The 19,943-nt window shown below is 44.4% G+C and overlaps 1 protein-coding gene across 1 annotated transcript in view; it reads left to right on the top strand.

The window, feature by feature from the left end:
• The window catches only part of CHCHD6 (coiled-coil-helix-coiled-coil-helix domain containing 6), a 478,181-nt gene that overhangs the window by 181,792 nt on the left and 276,446 nt on the right, over positions 1-19,943 (top strand). The window contains exon 6 of the mRNA XM_082265088.1: positions 9,691-9,774. Within this exon, the coding sequence (XP_082121214.1) occupies positions 9,691-9,774 (84 nt within the window). The remainder of the gene's footprint in view (positions 1-9,690; positions 9,775-19,943) is intronic.

Here is a 19,943-nt window from a genome sequence, read left to right on the forward strand (position 1 = left end):
CAGAAGACTTCAGGTGCATGATAATGCCACAGCGAGGAGCAAGAAGAAGACCTCATGGATCCCCAGTCTTCTTGAGCAAAAGAAACACTGTGGAGAGTCATGGGATTGTGGTAAAAAACAAAAAGTGTTCATTTTTTTAAGAGGTGTGTGAATACGCATTGACTGGAATGGGTGATGGGAGGGTTTGGTTTGCCTGGAGATGGGCTTTTATACAATTTTACATCAGCTTAAGATCAGTTACCTCCAGCCTGACCTAAATCTCGGGAGGCGTCTATCTATCTGAAAATATCTTTCTCTCTGGTTCCTTTCTATCTGAGCATCTCCGGCCTTCAGGATTTCTGCAGGAGCTTGTGTCAGGCTCATTGAGCGTCAGATGAAGCTGACATTTAAAACCCAGAACGCCGGGAAGAGCCCTTCTTTCTTTCTTTTTTTTCTTGCCAGATACGTTCAGACTAAACTTTATGAAGTGTCCCAGTTTGCCCATTCCTAGCTGCTCCTGGGAAGTCTGGAAGTGCAGCCAGCCTTCAGATACAATCTCTCTTCCTAACGACCCCTACCAGCCTTGTAGCGACAGCTCTACGCCTTCCGGGAACATTTCTGTCCAGGCAGCTTCATCGCTTCTGCGCCACGTCCCTTTTCACCCTAACGCTTGCATGCTTCTTAAAAGTTCGAGCCCGCTGTCGAGGCCTTTGCCATAAAGCATCTGTGCGACGTGGTCTGAGAACGCTGTGCTAAAGAAGAAGGCCCCTCTAAATATAGCTGTGGAGGAAGACAGGAATGTTTTCTTCAGGATGCAGAGTAAACAGCGCCGTCTCTCAATGATACATGAAAAATTCAGGGTGTTTATGACAGACCCCTGAGGGCAAAATAGAATCCGGGGAAGAGAATGATTGTTGCTCATCTTTATATTTGAATGAATTTTAAGTCGGTGGCACAGTTTAACCTATTAGCGCCTGCAGACTCTGATATGAAAGTTCTTGTTGTTGCCTTGTGCACAATGTGCAGGAAAGGAACACTATCCTTTTAAAGAGACACTTCTGTTGTGCCCATTTTAAGGGACAGTTGCTCCTAATTGATCACCCACCCCCCCTTCCCAATAAGATATGCACACCAACAGTGCTTCCTTACCATCACTCTCTAATATAGCTGGTCTTCCAGAGATAGGGGGAGTCCTCAGAATTCCATGAAGACGACTCGCACAAAGACATGCCCATGGTATCTCGCTCATAGAATGGAGACCAGGCATGTGCATGAGCGCAGGAATACACGTGCACATAAGCATGTCCACAGTTCCTGTTGGCGCCAAAAGGACTTTTTAAGGGATGCTCTTGCTTACTGTCAGTGCCGACTGGACTTTCCCTGTGTCGTGAGTGTTTCCTATATCCATGTAATTCCATTGTTTACCCAGCTTGTTACTGACCTGATCCTGGATCCTGCTTGTGTTTCTGCCCGCCTGTTCCTGACTTCAGCTTTGTTCCTGACCATGCTTCTGCCTACACGTCTGTACCTTGTTGCCTGCCTGGTACTTACCTCCGCTGCCTTTGTGACCTTGTTACTGTCTCCGACTTGGCTTCATATTACTCCTGAGTGCCTGCTTTGGCTGTCCTTCATATCAGCCCAAGTTATCACAGTGTGTTCCTGCCTCAAGTCTGCTGGAAGCTCCAACAGGCTACACATCTGAAGCCTGCTGTATATGTGGAGTGCCATTTTAACCTCTGCTGGTCCAGCTAGCATCCCTTCTGCTCCTAGCCTGATGTCCTGCCTGACCTCTCAAGCCTGCATCTCCTGCCACAAGTTCTACCAGCACCTGTCGGCACTCGTGTTCCTACTCTCCTGCGGCACCATCTCTTGCACCCTAAGTGGGGCCTGGGCTGGAGATACAAGAGAGGCCAACCTTGTCAATTCAGTCTCCTACCAGGTTGGTGACACTATGCTTTGGGGGCAGTGACATCATCCACCTGGGTAAGCTCTGACACCAGAGCTTACGAGGGTGGACTCTTGCTATGGTAAGATAGCATGGATCGGTGATGGATTATTAGGAAAATGGGCCAGTAGCACTGTTTCTTTAAAGGCATAGCCTAGAGGTGGAGTGCATGAAGTTCCTCACTGGTATTTATGGTGTTAAAGTGAATTCCTGACTCCTGATCTGCACATTAGTCTTGGCTCAGGGATGGCCCAGAGGGATGACACAGTCAAACACCTTGCATTTTCAGAGGGAGATTTGCAGGGGACTGTGTGTATCTCCTATTTACTGTATGATCATACTTTTGATACTGCTTTGATGCAAAACTAAGGCATGCTGGTAGTAGAAGGCATTATACCTTCTTACTTTATACTTACAGTGCATCCGGAAAGTATTCACAGCGCTTTACTTTTTCCACATTTTGTTATGTTACAGCCTTATTCCAAAATGCATTAAATTCATTATTTTCCTAAAAATTCTACAAACAATACCCCATAATGACAACGAAAAAGAAGTTTGTTTGAAATCTTTGCAAATTTATTGAAAATAAAAAAAACGAAAAAAATCCCATGTACATAAGTATTTACAGTCTTTGCCATGACACGAAAAATTGAGCTCAGGTGCATCCTGTTTCCACTGATTATCCTTGATGTTTTTACAACTTGATTGGAGTCCACCTGTGGTAAATACAGTTGATTGGACATGATTTGAAAAGCCACACACCTGTCTACATATAGTCCCACAGTTAACAGTGCATGTCAGAGCACAAACCAAGCCATGAAGTCCATTGAATTGTCTGCAGACCTCATTGTATGGAGGCACAGATCTGTAGACGGGTAGAGAAAAATTTGGTCAGTATTGAAGGTCCCAATGAGCACAGTGGCCTCCATCATCCATAAATGGAGAAAGTTTGGAACCACCACTCTTCCCAGAGTGGGCCGCCTGTCCTAAGTGATCGTTCGGGGGAGACGGGCCTTAGGCTGGATACACACTATACAACTTTTGTTGTTAGATTTCCTTTAGATTTACCTTCAACCATGTAGTGCAAGGGCCTGCCTGATTGCATACAAATTGAAAGTGTTTAGAGGTTTGACCCTCATATTATATGGTTTTGGTAAATCTAAAGGAAAAAATCTAAAGAAAATTGTATTGTGTGTATCCAGCTCAAGTCAGGGAAGTGACAAAGAACCCGATGGTCACTATGATAGAGCTCCAAGGTTTCTATGTGGAGAAAGGAGAACCTTCCAGAAGAACAATCATCACTGCAGCACTCCACTAATCAGGCCTGTAGTAGACGGAAGCCACTCCCATACTTGCCAACTGTCCGGTTCAGGAGCCTGTCCCGGTTAATTTACATTGTCCTGGCAATGTACTTATTTACACTTTGCACTTTATTTATATTTACATATTACATTTTTTATATGGTCACACCTGAGCACATGTGACACTTTAGAATTGCAGGGAATTGTGATGAGAATTTTAAACTTTGGGCAGAAGTAGTGCAGCTGAATGGGAGAATTATTCCAACTCTGCTACTTTGGCCTCAAGTTTAAAATTCCCTTTTCAATTTCCTGTAATTCTCTCTTTATGAAGTAGACCCTATAATCTGTTGATAAGTAGGCGGATTTTAATTATGTGGAGTGGACGGGGCTTCAGGGAAGTGGGTGTGGTAAGTAATTGATAGCTGTGCTGCATATTGTCCCTGGAAATTTTTTTAAAATGTTGGCAACTGTGCACTCCTCAGTAAAAGGCACATGACAGCCCGCCTGGAGTTTGCCGAAAGGCACCTGAAGGACTCTCAGACCATGAGAAACAAAATTGAAAAAACATGAGAAGAACCATGAGAAAAAACCTCATGTCTGGTGGAAACCAGGCACCGCTCATCACCTGGCCAATACCATCCCTACAGTGGAGCATAGTGGTGGCAGCATCATGTTGTGGGGATTGTTTTCAGCGGCAGGAACTGGGAGACTAGTCCGGATCGAGGGAAAGATGAATGTAGCAATATACAGCGATATCCTTGATGAAAACTTGCTCCAGAGCGCTCTGAACCTCAGACTGGGGTGAAGGTTCATCTTCCATCAGGACAATGACCCTAAGCACACAGCCAAGATAAAAAAGGAGGGGCTATGGGACAACTCTGTAAATTTCCTTTAGTGGCCCAGCCAGAGTCCAGACTTGAACCCGACTGAACATCTCTAGAGAGATCTGAAAATGGCTGTGCACCGACACTCCCCATCCAACCTGATGGAGCTTGAGAGGTCCTGCAAAGAAGAATGGGAGAAACTGCCTGTGGGCAGGCAATTCTCAGTGTTTTTTTTTTTTATTTCCACAGGTTTCTTAGTGTTGCCAACCCCTCAGTTAGACTCATTGTGGGTGTCCTAAACTCTATGAAAAGGTTTTTATAAATAGTACCTAAATCCTATTTTTACAAAACATTTATTGCTGGGTGTCTACGGGACAGGGGGGTTGCAAGAGATGCTGGGTTTGCTATTAAAGTACACATAAAGGCAAAACTTTTCTTTTAGTTTTGAACAGAGTCGGAAGGGATTAGAACCCCTGTCAGTTTTTTACTGCTGTCTGTGCCCCCGTCAGGGAGATTCCCCCTCTCTATTTGTGCTGTTTCCTTTTATTTTTGAAAGTAAAAGAAAATACCAAATTTTGGGTTGTCCTCAGAAAACGAATAGAGGGGAAAATCTTCCAAAGGGGGCACTAGTTCTGGTGATCTGGGGGCCTCAAGGGATTCCCTTAATTTGCAGGGGTTTCTGCTTACTTCCTGTTTTGGCTATGGGACAGGAAGTGAAGAGAAATTTCCCCAATGGGACACAGAGGGCACACAAAAAAAAAATGACAGGGGTTATGACCCCCCTTACTCTATCCAAAATGAAAAAAATGGTTTTGCCTACTTTAGGCAAAACCATTTTAGGCACTTTGTTCTACTTTAAGCTCAGTCCCTCCTCCCTATGCTTTTCCTGGGCCTCTGCAATAATCAGTTAACCGCTGAAGGACCGCCCCATGTAGTTTTACTGCAACAGGGCGGCCCTTAAGCTTAAAATCACATACCTGTATGTGATTTCTTTCAAGGACTCTGGGGGCGTGCACGGGCACAGCCAGAGCCCCACTCCTGCTGTGATTGGGCACAGCGGGAGCCAATCAACAGGTCCCAGCGATCGTTCAGAGAGAGGCAGAACGGTGGTCTGTTAGTAAGGAAGATGGAGATCTTGTGTTTCTGGTGGTCTGTTAGTAAGGAAGGTGGAGATCTTGTGTTTCTGGTGGTCTGTTAGTAAGGAAGGTGGAGATCTTGTGTTTCTGGTGGTCTGTTAGTAAGGAAGGTGGAGATCTTGTGTTTCTGGTGGTCTGTTAGTAAGGAAGGTGGAGATCTTGTGTTTCTGGTGGTCTGTTAGTAAGGAAGGTGGAGATCTTGTGTTTCTGGTGGTCTGTTAGTAAGGAAGGCGGAGATCTTGTGTTTCTGGTGGTCTGTTAGTAAGGAAGGTGGAGATCTTGTGTTTCTGGTGGTCTGTTAGTAAGGAAGGTGGAGATCTTGTGTTTCTGGTGGTCTGTTAGTAAGGAAGGCGGAGATCTTGTGTTTCTGGTGGTCTGTTAGTAAGGAAGGTGGAGATCTTGTGTTTCTGGTGGTCTGTTAGTAAGGAAGGCGGAGATCTTGTGTTTCTGGTGGTCTGTTAGTAAGGAAGGTGGAGATCTTGTGTTTCTGGTGGTCTGTTAGTAAGGAAGGTGGAGATCTTGTGTTTCTGGTGGTCTGTTAGTAAGGAAGGCGGAGATCTTGTGTTTCTGGTGGTCTGTTAGTAAGGAAGATGGAGATCTTGTGTTTCTGCTAAGCAGGAACACAGATCTGTCTTCCTACAGTGCAACCATCCCCCACACAGATAGTAATCACTCGCAGGGAACACATTTAACCCTTTGATTGCCCCTGATGTCAACCCCTTCCCTGCCAGTGTCATTTGTACAGCGACAGTGCATTTTCTTTTTTTTAGCACTGATCACTGTATTAGTGTCACTGGTCCCCAAACAGTGTCAGGGTCATATTTGTCTGCCACAATGTTGCAGTCCCACTAAAAATTACTGATTGCTGCCATTACCAGTAGAAAAATAAATAAAAAGTCCATAAATCTATCCCATAGTTTGTAGATGCTATAACATTTGCGCAAACCGATCAATACACGCTTATTGGGATTTTTGTTCTTACCAAAACATGTAGCAGAATACATATTGGCCTACACTGATGAAGAAATTAGATTTTTTTAATGGATATGTTTTATAGCACAAAGTTTTTTTGTTTCCAAAATTGTCTGTCTTTTTTTATTTATAGCGCAAAAAATAAAAACTGCAGAGGGTATCAACTACCACCAAAAGAAAGCTCTATTTGTGGGAAAATAAGGATATTATATTTATTTGGGTACAGCGTCACGCGACCGCCCAATTGCCAGTTAACCACTTAAGCCCCGAAAGATTTTACCCCCTTCCTGACCAGGGGGTTTTTTTGCGATTTTTTACTGCGTGATTTTAACGGACAATTGCACGGTCATGCGACGCTGCACCTAAACAAATTTGACGTCCTTTTTTTTCCCCACAAACAGAGCTTTCTTTTGGTGGTATTTGATCACCTGTGCGATTTTTTGATCATGCGCTATAAAAAAAAGCGTAAATTTTGCAAAAATAACAATATTTTTCACATTTTTTTATATGAAATTCCCCCAAAAAATGTAAAAATCAAAATTTAACATTTTCAGGCAATTTGTTTTATGCTACATATGTTTGGTAAAAAAAATCGCAAAAAGCGTATTTTTATTGGTTTGCGCAAAAGTTATCGCGTTTACTAACAAAGGGAAAGATTTTTGTCATTTTTGGTGTTTTTTTTAACGAGGAATGGCGGCGATCTGGGTTTTTTTTTTTTTACGGTACTGCGACATTGCGGCGGACAGATCGGACCCTTGACTGACATTTTTGACACTTTTGGGGTTACCAGTGACATTACTACAGTAATCAGTGCTATACATATGCACTGTTACTGTAAAAATGACACTGGCAGGGAAGGGGTTAACTGTATTGGAGAGGGAGGGGTTAAGTGTGTCCTAGGGGCGTGTTTCTAACTGTGATGGGACAGGTCTACTATTGTACAAACAGAGATCACCGGTTCTACATAGTAGAACCGTCTGATCTCCATTTTTACACAGGGGAGAATGACAGGCGGCTTTGTTTACATCAGCCGCCTGCCTTTCTCCCTCTCTACCAACGATCGGCGAGTGACCGGCGGACATCGGTCCGCCGGTCACACGCACTGACTGCTTGGTGAACGAGCCGCGGCGGGCGCGCGCCTCAGCGGGCACGCGCTCGCCCGCTATTGGCTCACAAGCCGGTGACAGGCTAGTGACGTATATATACGTCACTTTGCTTGGCCGGGGCTGACTGCCGCAGTATATTTACTTGCGGCGGTCAGCAAGTAGTTAAAGCACCGCAGTGCAGTATCGTAAAAAAATGGCCTGGTCAGGGGCTGAATTGGTTAAGTGGCCTGACCAACAACAAAGTGGCAGTGGCTTTGACTAAGCTTCCTTTTTACAAGAGAATTAAAGATTTCAGCTACCTGTATTGTTCCATGTTCCAATCATTTTGCTAAGTGTTTTCCACTTAATGCAATCTCTATATTTTTCATGACATACTCTGTTTAATTCGGGCATATTCATGAAAGATTTCCTTAAAAGTGTCAGTTAAACAGAATTTCAGTTAAAAAAGAAAAAAAAAAAGAAAAGAAAAAAAATCCATTGTTCAACAGTATTAAATTAAAATGAATAACGTTAAATTCAAATAAAGTAAAACCGGAGATTGATTTTAAGGGGTGTATTGTTTCATTATGAAAAATATTATATACAAACTAAAAAGACCGTCTGTATATGAAAAGAGAATTTTGGTGCTTTTTGCAGAAACTCACTTCAGTTAATTTATCATGGTTTCCTATGGGACATGTTCACATCTATACTTTTTTCAGCCGCTGCATTTTTTGGAAAGGGTCAGGGACATTTTTTAATGCAAAACGGTGCTTTTTTGCTTTTTTGATTCAATAGACTTTAATGGAGAAGCTGCAGAAAAGCACGTAGTGCGTTTTTGTCGCGATTTTGCTGTGATTTGCGTTTTGCATTTCCTAATCTGCCCAACAACAAATTTGGCAAAAAAAAAAAAAAGCATAAAAATGCAAATCGCCCCTCCTCCTGTTGTTACATTCTTGACCTTACTATATGAGTGATGTTAATCCATGCAATGTATCCCAAATATGCAGTTCTAATATTTGGTTGATATTTTCCACTCTATAGACATATATGTACAGGTTCATGTTGTCAGTCTGGTTCCTTTTATGATTCGTTTCATTTTGCTGTAATGTTACGGGACTAGATTGAGTCTCTACTACTGTTTACCTTTTACCTGTACCGCATTTGTTTATCACCCAATAAAATTCTTTGAAATAAAAAAATATATAAAAGGAAATCTGTTAAAGAGATACTATACGGTATATTTCCTGTTATAAAAACCTAGAATATATATTTTGGAAATAAAAGAATATCAAGTTAAATAACAAGTTTAAAAAAAAAAATGCAAATTGCGGCTCAATCGCGGTAAAACCGTGTTTGCAAAAACGCAAAACGCACAGCAAAAAGCACTGCAGAAATGGATCAAAAGCAAACTGCATAGGTGTGAACCGAGCTATACGATGAATCCTACATATATATGGTAAATGCTACATGTTACATGAAATAAAAGTGGATATGGCGCTGCTACGGTGGTTTCCAAAAATTAAGTAATTACCAAATCAATTAACCAAATAAATCAGTTAGGGCAATTTGAAGAAAAATTTCGGAATACCCCTCGCAGGTTGTTTGATACTGTGATTAGTTAATTGTGTGACTGTCCCTTTAAGAGCCGGTTCACACTGAGGCGATCCGACTTTGGGGGGCGACCTGTGAAGTTGCGTGCACCGCGACTTCGGCGCGACTTGCAGGGACTTCACATAATGGAAGTCTATGCAAGTCGCTCCCAGGTCGCCCCAAAGTAGTACAGGACCCTTTTTCTAAGTCGGAGCGACTTGTGTCGCTCCTATTAGAACGGGTCCTGTACTACTCAATGGACCACGACTTGTCAGGCTGACAAGTCGCCTGACAATTCGCGCTAGTCTGAATGGGCTCTTAAGATGTCAAAATATAAAAATGTTTTTATGTTTTGACATCCTAAAGGGACAGTCACACAATTAACTAATCACAGTATCATTTGAAGCATAACTAGCACACTCTCTCCCCCCAGAGTTTTTACAACCTGCTAGGGGCATTGAGGCATCTTTATTCTCAGGCCGGGTTCACATATGTGCGGCTGCGGTTTCCAGCCTGGGGTCCGGTGCGTGTTTGTTCACCGGTTCCGGTCCGATTCAAGTCCGAATTTTTGCCTGAATTTGCTCCTGAATCGGAACCAAAATTGCACCGTGGTCACTTCCAATTCCTCACATATGTGAACCTGGCCTAATTTTCCTACCTGATTTTGGTAATTGATTCATTTTCTGAAACCACCGCAGCAGCACCGTATCCACTTTTGTTTAATTTATTATATTCACTCTATCCTTGGATAGAAGCTTGAGTGGAGGCAGCGATATGTTTTTCCTTTTCCATAGCGCAGATCTTTTTATTTATTATAAATGCTACATTATATCTTTTTATATATTTCTCATATAGGCCAAAGAGTTAAAAAGGAAGGAGGAGGAGCTTAAAAAACTGGACAGTTTTCACAAGGAACAGCTGACAAACATAGAAAAGAAGGTAAGTTGTCATTGTTTTAGCATAATTACCTAATCTTGATTGCAAGCTGTTGATAAATCTGTTGATCATGTGGACTGAAAAGGCCTACGTTTATTTTTTTTTAAAGAGGAACTATGCAAGTTGTGCCACAAAACGGCAAGTTGAGCAAATGGTCACAATAATAGGCGTGTGCACAGAGTGTGTCAGATGTGCCTGGGCACACTCTAATCAACCCGTGCGGCATGTTCATTAGCATTATCACTCTGTTCACTGTTGTAGAGATGGGAAAGTTCTTCCTTTGACCGGCTCTGCCATAAGAGAAGTGCTTCCACACTTCTCTTTCACTGTTTGCCAGCAGGGAGATCAATGTGCTAGAACCCTAAATATACATACACCAGGCATGTCCAACCTGCGGCCCAGAGCCCCAGGCAATGCGGCCCACTGCCCCCTGACAATTATATTTTTTTTTGATGGGGAAGAAGGAAGTCGGGTCGGGTAAACGGCCACAGCGGCTTCCAACTAACTGTAGGCAGAGACTGCCTTGGAAGGGATCATCCTCTAGTTGTGTTAAATTAGTGCTTGGGGGGGGGGGGGCAGCAGCGAGGGAAGGGCACGGTGGCGTTTTATTACTTATATACTTTAACTATAGTTTATATTTTATATGCGGCCTGAGAAAATTTCTCTACACTCAATGTGGCCCAGAGAAGCCAAAAGGTTGGACACCCATGACATACACGAATACAGCGGGTAAAAAGGGTATTGAACACGTCACCATTTTCTAGGTAAAAATAACTTCATTTCTGAACTTTGTTTTGGTTTCTTTGTATGTATGGATTGCATGGGTTGTTACTGATGTGGTGAAAATTTCATGTCAATAGCACCTGTAGAAATATATTTACCTAGAAAAATGGTGACTTGTTCATTACTTTTTTTGAAAATGTCTTTTTATTGAAAAATTGAGATGTATAGGTATAAAACATAGCCTTTGGGCATTCACCATCTAATACATAAAGCATAGAACTACTAATAACACCTCCTATTATAGAACCCCAAACAAAAAAAAAAAGGGGGGGGGGGGAAGAAACTAGGGATCGACCGATTATCAGCCATGCCGAAATATCAGGGGGCCGATTTGCACTTTCCCCGATATATCGGAATGGGCCCTCGGAGGTTACCGATATTGCCGATATTTTCGGACAGTGCTTGTACCTGAGTGATGCCTGCAGCTAGAGGCATCATCCCGGTACCGGCGTCCATAGCCGATGGTCGGCTGTCTTGTAATGGCAACCGATGCGGCTGAGAAGCCGCTTGGCTATCATTACAAGGAGCGAGAGGGGACGTCTCCTCCCTCCCGCCGCCTTCCGTGGCTCGCCCGGCTCTCCCGTCCCACCAGGAGACCTGGGCATCCTTCCTGCACGGCCGCCGAAGAGAAGACCCGATCAAAGCCGCATTTGGCTCTGATCGGGTCTCCATGTAAAAAACCCGGAAGTGATGTCATGACATCACTTCCGGGTACTCGGCGGCAAATTGAAAAAAATGCCAGCATTCAAAACAGCCAAACTTGGCGTTTTGAATGCTTTTAAGTGCAGAGGAGGGGTTTGGGGTCTTTTAGACCCCAGATCCCTCCACAAGAGTACCTGTGGAAAAAAATATATATATTTTTTTAAATGTCCGAAAATATCGGCCAATACCGCTATCCGATGACCAAAATATTGGGATCGGCAAAAAAAAAAAACGATATCGGTCGATCGCTAAAAGAAACAGCACACTTTCCATACACCTCGCTCTGTCATTCTTTTATAAAATCACTTCAAGGGTTGATGAATTATAAGGAGATTCCTGTTCCCTCTCAACCATCAGGATAATGTATCGGAAGAATATTAACTCGTGTTTAGAATACTACCTGAACAAATGTAATGTGAGTCCCTGCAGAGGAATACATTTGTTCATATCATAAACTAAACCTTATCAGGGAGGAATGAATTCAGTCTGTGGACTCCTGATCATCTGTTGTACACTCCCAATCTATCCACAAGTGCCAGACCTTCCCAAATTTCCTAGGGCAAACCTGGGACAAATAAGTAGCTTTGCATAAGGGTACAACCTTAACCACTTAAGCCCCGGAAGATTTTACCCCCTTCCTGACCAGGGCCTATTTTGCGATTCGGCACTGCGTGACTTTAACGGACAATTGCATGGTCGTGCGACGCTGTACCCAAACGAATTTGACGTCCTTTTTTCCCACAAACAGAGCTTTCTTTTGGTGGTATTTGATCACCTGTGCGATTTTTTGATCATGCGCTATAAACAAAAAAAGCGCGTCAATTTTGCAAAAATAACAATATTTTTCACAAATTCCCCCCCAAAAAAATGTAAAAATCTAAATTTTTTAACATTTTCAGCCAAGTTGTTTTATGCTAGATATGTTTGGTAAAAAAAAATCGCAAAAAGCGTATTTTGATTGGTTTGCGCAAAAGTTATCGCGTTTACTAACAAAGGGAAAGATTTTTGTAATTTTTGTTGGTTTTTTTTTTAACGCGTAATGGCGGCGATCTGCGATTTTTTTTTTTTTTGCGGTACTGCGACATTGCGGCGGACAGATCGGACTCTTGACTGACATTTTTGACACTTTTGGGGTTACCAGTGACATTTCTACAGTAATCAGTGCTATAAATAGGCACTGTTACTGTAAAATTACACTGGCAGTGAAGGGGTTAACTTTATTTGAGAGGGAGGGGCTGTGTGTGTCCCTAGGGGCGTGATTCTAACTGTGATTGGCTGTGGCTTGAGATGTATGAACAGTGATCAACGGTTCTACATAGTAGAACCGTATGATCATCATTTATACACCAGGGAGAATGACAGGCGGCTTGTTTACATTAGCCGCCTGCCTTTCTCCCTCTCCACCGACGATCGCGAGTGACCGGCGGACGATCGGGTCCGCCGGTCACACGCGTGGGGGGGGGGGGGGGTCCGTGACCGCTCGGGAGCGGGAGCGCGCCTCCGGGAGCGCGCGCTCGCTCCCTAGACCCTCACAGGCTAGCGACGTAGTACTACGTCACTCTGCCTGTGAGGGGCTGACCGCCGCAGTAAATAGTCGTGCGGCGGTCGGCAAGTGGTTAATGATTAAACGCTTCCAGAAGGGGTATGAGAAATGAATACGTCCACACACACCTACACAGCTTGAACTGGATGGACTATTGTCTTTATTCAACCTCACCTACTATGTAACTATGTAAGATATAGGGGATGTCTGATTTCCAAACATAAATATTAGGCTTGTTGTGGCACAGCACAATAAGCTTATATCTAGTTGAAGATGAAGGTTTGATTGTGTCTCCAGCAATAGTTGCTTTTTTCAGGGTGTGATTTAATAATAGCACCAGTGTTTCTATGGTAAATCTCAGGGACACATGAGACAATACACATTTGACATGCGTTGATGTAATATGAAACCCGCAGTATTTTACATAAAGTGCTTTTAGGGACAGAAGGGTATACAGTATAACATGACGGGGTTTCTAAGGACATCGATTTCTGCCTGTGAAACTTTTCTTGAAAAGTAGCCTAAAGAATATGTAAACCCAACATTTCATATTCCTGATATATGCCTGCTGTAGCATGTGCTTGTATGAAAAAGTCTCCTGTTCTCTTTGTATTGCTTCCTTTGTGTGAAATCCCTGGTGAACCTGACAGTCACTCTGCTTTCCTATTAAAACTGACCACACTAAGCAGGAGGAAACTCTGTGATCAGTTCTCTAGCAATGCTGGGAACTCAGCCTGCTCTCCTCCAATGATCAGACTTGTTTTGACATGCTCCCTCTGCACAGCTATTCACTGGGAAGCTCAGTGTACTGCTGCTTCTCCTCTCCCCAGCTCTTATGCAGCTGAGAAGTGAGGGAATGTGATCACTTTAACCACTTGCCGACCGCCGCACGACTATCTACGGCGGCGGTCAGCCCCTCACAGGCAAAGTGACGTAGGTCTACGTCGCTCGCCTGTGAGGGTTTAGGGAGCGAGCGCGCGCCGCCGGAGGCGCGCTCCCGCTCCCGCGTGGTCACGGACCCCCCCGCGCGCGTGACCGGCGGACCCGATCGCCGCCGGCCACTCTGCGATCGGCGGGGGAGAGGGAGATAGTCAGGCAGCTTGTGTAAACAAGCTGCCTGTCATTCTCCTCTCTGTATGAGAGCTGATCACATGGATCTACTATGTAGATCCATTGATCACTCTGCATACAGTTGAAGCCACAGCCAATCACAGTTAGAATCACGCCCCTAGGGACACACACAGCCCCTCCCTCTCAAATAAAGTTAACCCCTTCACTACCAGTGCATTTTTACAGTAACAGTGCATATGTATAGCACTGATTACTGTAGAAATGTCACTGGTAACCCCAAAAGTGTCAAAAATGTCAGTCAAGGGTCCGATCTGTCCGCCGCAATGTCGCAGTACCGCAAAAAAATCGCAGATCGCCGCCATTACGCGTTAAAAAAAAAAACAACAAAAATGACAAAAATCTTTCCCTTTGTTAGTAAACGCAATAACTTTTGCGCAAACCAATCAAAATACGCTTTTTGCGATTTTTTTTTACCAAACATAGGTAGCATAAAACAAATTGGCCGAAAATATTAAAAAATTTTGATTTTTACATTTTTTTTTTTGGGGGAATTTCATATAAAAAAAAGGGAAAAATATTGCTATTTTTGCAAAATTTACGCTCTTTTTTTGTTTATAGCGCGTGATCAAAAAATCGCACAGGTGATCAAATACCACCAAAAGAAAGCTCTGTTTGTGGGAAAAAAAAGGACGCCAAATTCGTTTCGGTACAGCGTCGCACGACCGCGCAATTGTCCGTTAAAGTCACGCAGTGCCGAATCGCAAAATGCCCTCTGGTCGTTTAGCAGCCAAATCCTCCGGGGCTTAAGTGGTTAAAAAAAAAAAAGTAAAAATATATTTATAACGTTATTTTTTATATCTTACACAAATGTTTTGCCTTTCATTTCTATATTAAACGAAACGGGTCTTTTTACAAGGTGATTGTTTACAGTAAACAATCACTTTAAATAATACTAGTTCTTCGTGGGAGTTTTCAATGCCAGTAGGTGTTAAAGAGGAACTGCCGCGATCTCCGAGTATTTCCAGCTTCCCGCTGTCTTCTGGGACACACACAGGTCCCAGAAAATGTCAGGACCATTCAGAAAGCACAGCGTGACCCACTTATGCTCATTAGGAAACCAGTTAGGTTTCGCTTAGTGAAGAACTTGGCTCGGGGGGCGGTCATTGCGGGATCCCTGGACAGGTAAGTGTCCTTATATTAAAAGTCAGCAGCCACAGTATTTGTAGCTGCTAACTTTAAAATTTTTTTTTTTTTTGCCCAGACTGGAGCTCTTTTTTAAAGTTCTGAATGTTCATGGGGTGGTAAGGATTGGCAATCATGTGACCACTGTAATTGGCTGGCAGAGTAGTCACATGATCAGGAGCTGGGTACTTCAGTTACCGATCATTAGTGAGGGCGCTCTCAGCACAGAAACCGTCTCCTTGGTGACGCATTTGTGCTTTGTGTCCACCCTTTTGCCGCTGCACATATGTGCTACACGGGTGGCAACAGAAAAAACAAAAAACAAACTGAACCAACCACTTAACCTTAGGTGGATGTTATATGACGTCCTTAGGTTGAAGTTGAGATATCTGAATGATGGGTGCAGCTACAGGCATCATTCAGATATCTTTTTTTTTTTTTTAGCCGGCCATTCCCTGCAATGTAAAAGCCATCATAGCGGCTGTTCAGCCATTTGATTGTTTTTACAGGCGGAGGAAGGGGACTACCCTCGCCAGCCGCCCTCCAGTGCTTCTTTGGTCTCTATCGTGAATTGGGGAATAAATCGACCGGTGGCGGCCGTTTACCTTAAAGCTGACTGTGGACCAGATGGTCCCTGGCCATCTCTTTGACCCTCGGAGGCTGCAAGCGACATCATGACGTCACTTCTGGCGCTAGCAGGTTAAAAAAAAATATATTTCTCTATCGCTCATTGACAGACGTAGTCTTCTGTGATACAGCACCTTCGGGTTATGTTGCCTCCACAGGAGCAGGACTAGACAGGAAATAAAAATGCTCTGGCCACACCCCAGGGGCAGTCCCCGAGGGTATATCCTCTCTCTCTCTGCCACAGCAAATCAGTTTTTTTCTGTCTAGTCAGGAGTAAGGACCTAGATACCTTGCTGGGATCTTCGGTCCTGGCAAGATTTTTTTCTTAAAAAGATTTTTTAGACAGCTTTTTTTCTCCAGTGTTCCTGTGAGATCTTCAAGCAAGAAAGCTGAACTGGGCGACGGGCTGGATGTTGAGATCCGGTGGTCACCCCAGTTCAGCCTACGAGCGCGTGCAGGCCATAGCTCCGCGCTGGGTCGGCCGCGACATAGTCCCACTGGGGGACTGACCCCGCGAGTTAAACGTCTCGCTGAAACGCCAAGGACCATGAGTCACGGCGTCCGTATTGGTCGACAGCCCTCCCGCCCCGGTGGAGAGGGGTACTGTCAGGAGTTGGTGCCCGCCTGGTTCCGGTATGGTGAGTAGTATGTTCCCCCTTTTCCCCTGACGGGTCTTGTGGTGAACGCGGGCCCCTCTCTGTATGGTAAGATAGAGTCCCCCTCTATCCTATAACATGGCACAGATCCCCCTACTTTGAGTGTGATTTTTTGTGCAAAAAGCCAGGAGGCTTGGTTTGGGAGCTAACAATCTAATTGTATACATGTTAAAAAGATTGTAATCAGTGGCAGTCTGGGAATCTTACTATGATAATAATAAAGTACCTACCAGTCAGAAGCCACGGACATATAGAGCTGCCTTCCTAGTCAAATCTCCAGCTATAGCAGGCCTTCCGAACGGCCATGCGGTCCGCCAGGGCCGGTACCGCCAACCACGCCAAATCCCCATGCAGAGAAGGTGTTGTGTGCTCTGCAGCACACCGCTATTCGGTACAGGCCGCCGCCATTTTTTTTGCTGGATCGCACGAGCCGCCATTTTGGCGTAGCCTCGTGTCTCCAGCATGGGGGCGGCCATGTTTGAGGTGACCAAACACCTCGTGGAGCTAGGGGAGGCGCCGGAAGGCGTGCAGAGGGGCGGAGCCGCCTCCTTTCTACCTGGGCAGCCAGCCAAAAGACTTCCTGTTTGTGTAGACAGCGCTGTAACCTGTTGCAGTTTAACTCTGAGCATCAAGTGGTGAGCCTGGGGGTCTATCTCTCTCTCTCTCTCGATCGATAGGGATCCCTAGCAGGTAACACTAAGGGGCTTTTGTGGCGCTGGGGATCTGAAAAAAAAAAAAAAAAAAAAAAGTTTTTTATTTAATTGAATTGTATTCTCCGGGAAATTACTGGAGTAATCATGGACCCTGCCACACAAATTCCCCCACCTGTTTCCCTCGAGGGGGCCACGGGACCCGCCGGTGCACAGAGTATGGATGCATTTACAGCAGTTTTGGAGTCTTTGGTGGCTCGGGTGGAGGCAGCCTGTCAGGGACGGGGGTCAAGGAAGCGACCCCCGCCTACCCCTATATTATCTGACACCTCTGACTCAGATTCAGAGATGGTCACTGCAGTTGCAGGTCCCTCTGCAAGGGCTGTTACCTCAGGTAAAGCTCCCTCAGACAGTGAGGAGGACGTTCCTTCTCCCGCTATAATTCAGGAAGAAGCATTGGTGGACGCACTAGTTGTGGCAGTGCGGGAAACCTTAAGACTTGAGGTTTTACCGGCAGAGGCAACTGAAACAGAGATTCCCTTTGGTACTAACAAGCCCATCAAAACGGTGAAGGTTTTTCCTGTACCCAAGTGTTTTGGTAATAAAATTAAAGGAGAATGGGAGTCTGATAAATGTGTGGGAACAGAAAACGACCAGACTTTCTCGGATGGTCGGGGCCAGATAGTTCTAGGGACGCCTGGTTCAGATCCAGTCAGCGCCAGTGGTCCTAGAAATTCTAGGCTGGCCTCGTCAAGCCGGCCTGGCCGACTTGGACATGCTAGTCGCAGACGTTCCGTGGGAACTTCGTCTCAGGGAATGTCTGTGGTCTCAAGGACCAATTTACCATTGTGCTTTACAGTCGCTGGCTTTAATGGCCTGGCCATTGAGACCCAAGTACTGAAGGACAGAGGGTTGTCAGCTTCAGTCATTCCTACCCTTATTAAAGCAAGGAAAGCGACTTCCAGCAAGGTCTATTATCACACATGGAAGACTTATATTGCGTGGTGCGAATCTTTAGGATTTCCTCCACGTACCTATTCGGTGACTCGAATATTGGCTTTTTTACAAAAAGGGGTTGAGCAGAAACTAGCCTTGAGCACCATTAAGGGTCAAGTTTCAGCATTAGCAATCTTTTTTCAGAAACCTTTAGCTACCAAGTCCTTGGTGCGGAATTTCATCCAGGGGGTGCGGCACCTGGCTCCACCAGTCCGCGCGCCCTTACCGCCCTGGGATCTTAATTTGGTTTTGTCGGTTCTACAGAAACCTCCCTTTGAAAACATCAGGGAGATTCCCTTGCTTACTTTATCCCAGAAGGTGGCCTTCTTGGTGGCTATCACTTCTGCTCGCAGGGTGTCAGAACTGGCTGCATTATCATGCCAGTCCCCATACCTAGTGATTCATAGGGACAAGGTAGTACTTCATCCTAAGCCATCCTTTCTTCCTAAGGTGGTTTCAGATTTTCATCTGAATGAAGATATTGTACTACCTTCCTTGTGTCCTCAGCCCAATCATCATCGGGAACATGCGTTGCATTCCTTGGATGTGGTTCGGGCAATCAGGGTATACCTGAAAGCTACGGAATCATTCCGTAAGACGGATTCACTTTTTGTGATCACGGATGGGCCCAGAAAGGGGTTGCCTGCATCTGCCGCGACCATTGCCAAATGGATTAGACAAACGGTGGTACAGGCTTATTCTATTAAGGGTCAGAGTCCACCGTTCCCTGTTAGGGCGCACTCCACTCGAGCGCTCAGTACTTCCTGGGCCTTTCGCCATCAGGCGTCAGTGGTCCAGGTATGTAAGGCGGCCACCTGGTCGTCGGTACATACCTTTACAAAATTCTATAAAATTGATGTGATGGCATCGGCGGATGCCTCATTTGGCCGCAAGGTTTTGCAGGCCGCAATTTGAGGAGACCGGTGGTCTACCTCGAGGGTTTTTTTTTTCGGTTTGAAAAATTTATTTTTTGTTGAGTCTCATCATTAAGGATGAGCATTGTAAACTTCTAGTTGGCACCGGTTGGGCCTTCTAGATTGGGATTTGATTTCCATTTTCCCAGCCCTCATTTGTGATACTGCTCTGGGACGTCCCGAAGGTGCTGTATCACCGAAGACTACGTCTGTCAATGAGCGATAGAGAAAAATGGATTTTTGTAAAATCTTACCGTAAAATCCTTTTCTCTTAGCTCATTGACAGACGTAGTCCCCGCCCCTCTGTTTTTGAGTTGGGTTGGGTTAAATTCTCTAAGCACTGCTTTTGTGACATAACTGATTTGCTGTGGCAGAGAGAGAGAGGATATACCCTCGGGGACTGCCCCTGGGGTGTGGCCAGAGCATTTTTATTTCCTGTCTAGTCCTGCTCCTGTGGAGGCAACATAACCCGAAGGTGCTGTATCACCGAAGACTACGTCTGTCAATGAGCTAAGAGAAAAGGATTTTACGGTAAGATTTTACAAAAATCCATTTATATATATATATATATATATGAAAAAATGTAAAGGGAAAGTATCAAAAAAATAACATAAACAATACATTTTTCTTTTTTTTTTAAAGTGCCCTCGTCCCCCTTGTGCTTGCACGCAGAAGCGAACGCATACGTAGGTCGCGCCCGCATATGTAAACGGCGTTCAAACCACATGTGAGGTATCGCCACGAAAGTTAGAGTGAGAGCAATAATTCTAGTGCAAGACCTCCTCTGTGACTCTGGTAACCTGTAAAAATTTTTAAAGCATAGCCTATAGAGTTTTTTAAGTACCGAAGTTTGCACAATTTTAAACCGTGACATGTTCGGTATCTATTAACTCGGCGTAACATCATCTTTCACATTATACAAAAAATTAGGCTAACTTTAGTGTTTTGTTTTTTTTTTTAATTCAAGAAAAAAAAAACGTGTTTAAGAAATTGCTGCGCAAATACTGTGTGATATAACAAATTTAAAAGACCGCCTTTTTATTCCCTG

Source organism: Pelophylax lessonae, assembly GCF_965119305.1.
Source record: "Pelophylax lessonae genome assembly, chromosome: 8".
NCBI classification, from domain to species: domain Eukaryota; kingdom Metazoa; phylum Chordata; class Amphibia; order Anura; family Ranidae; genus Pelophylax; species Pelophylax lessonae.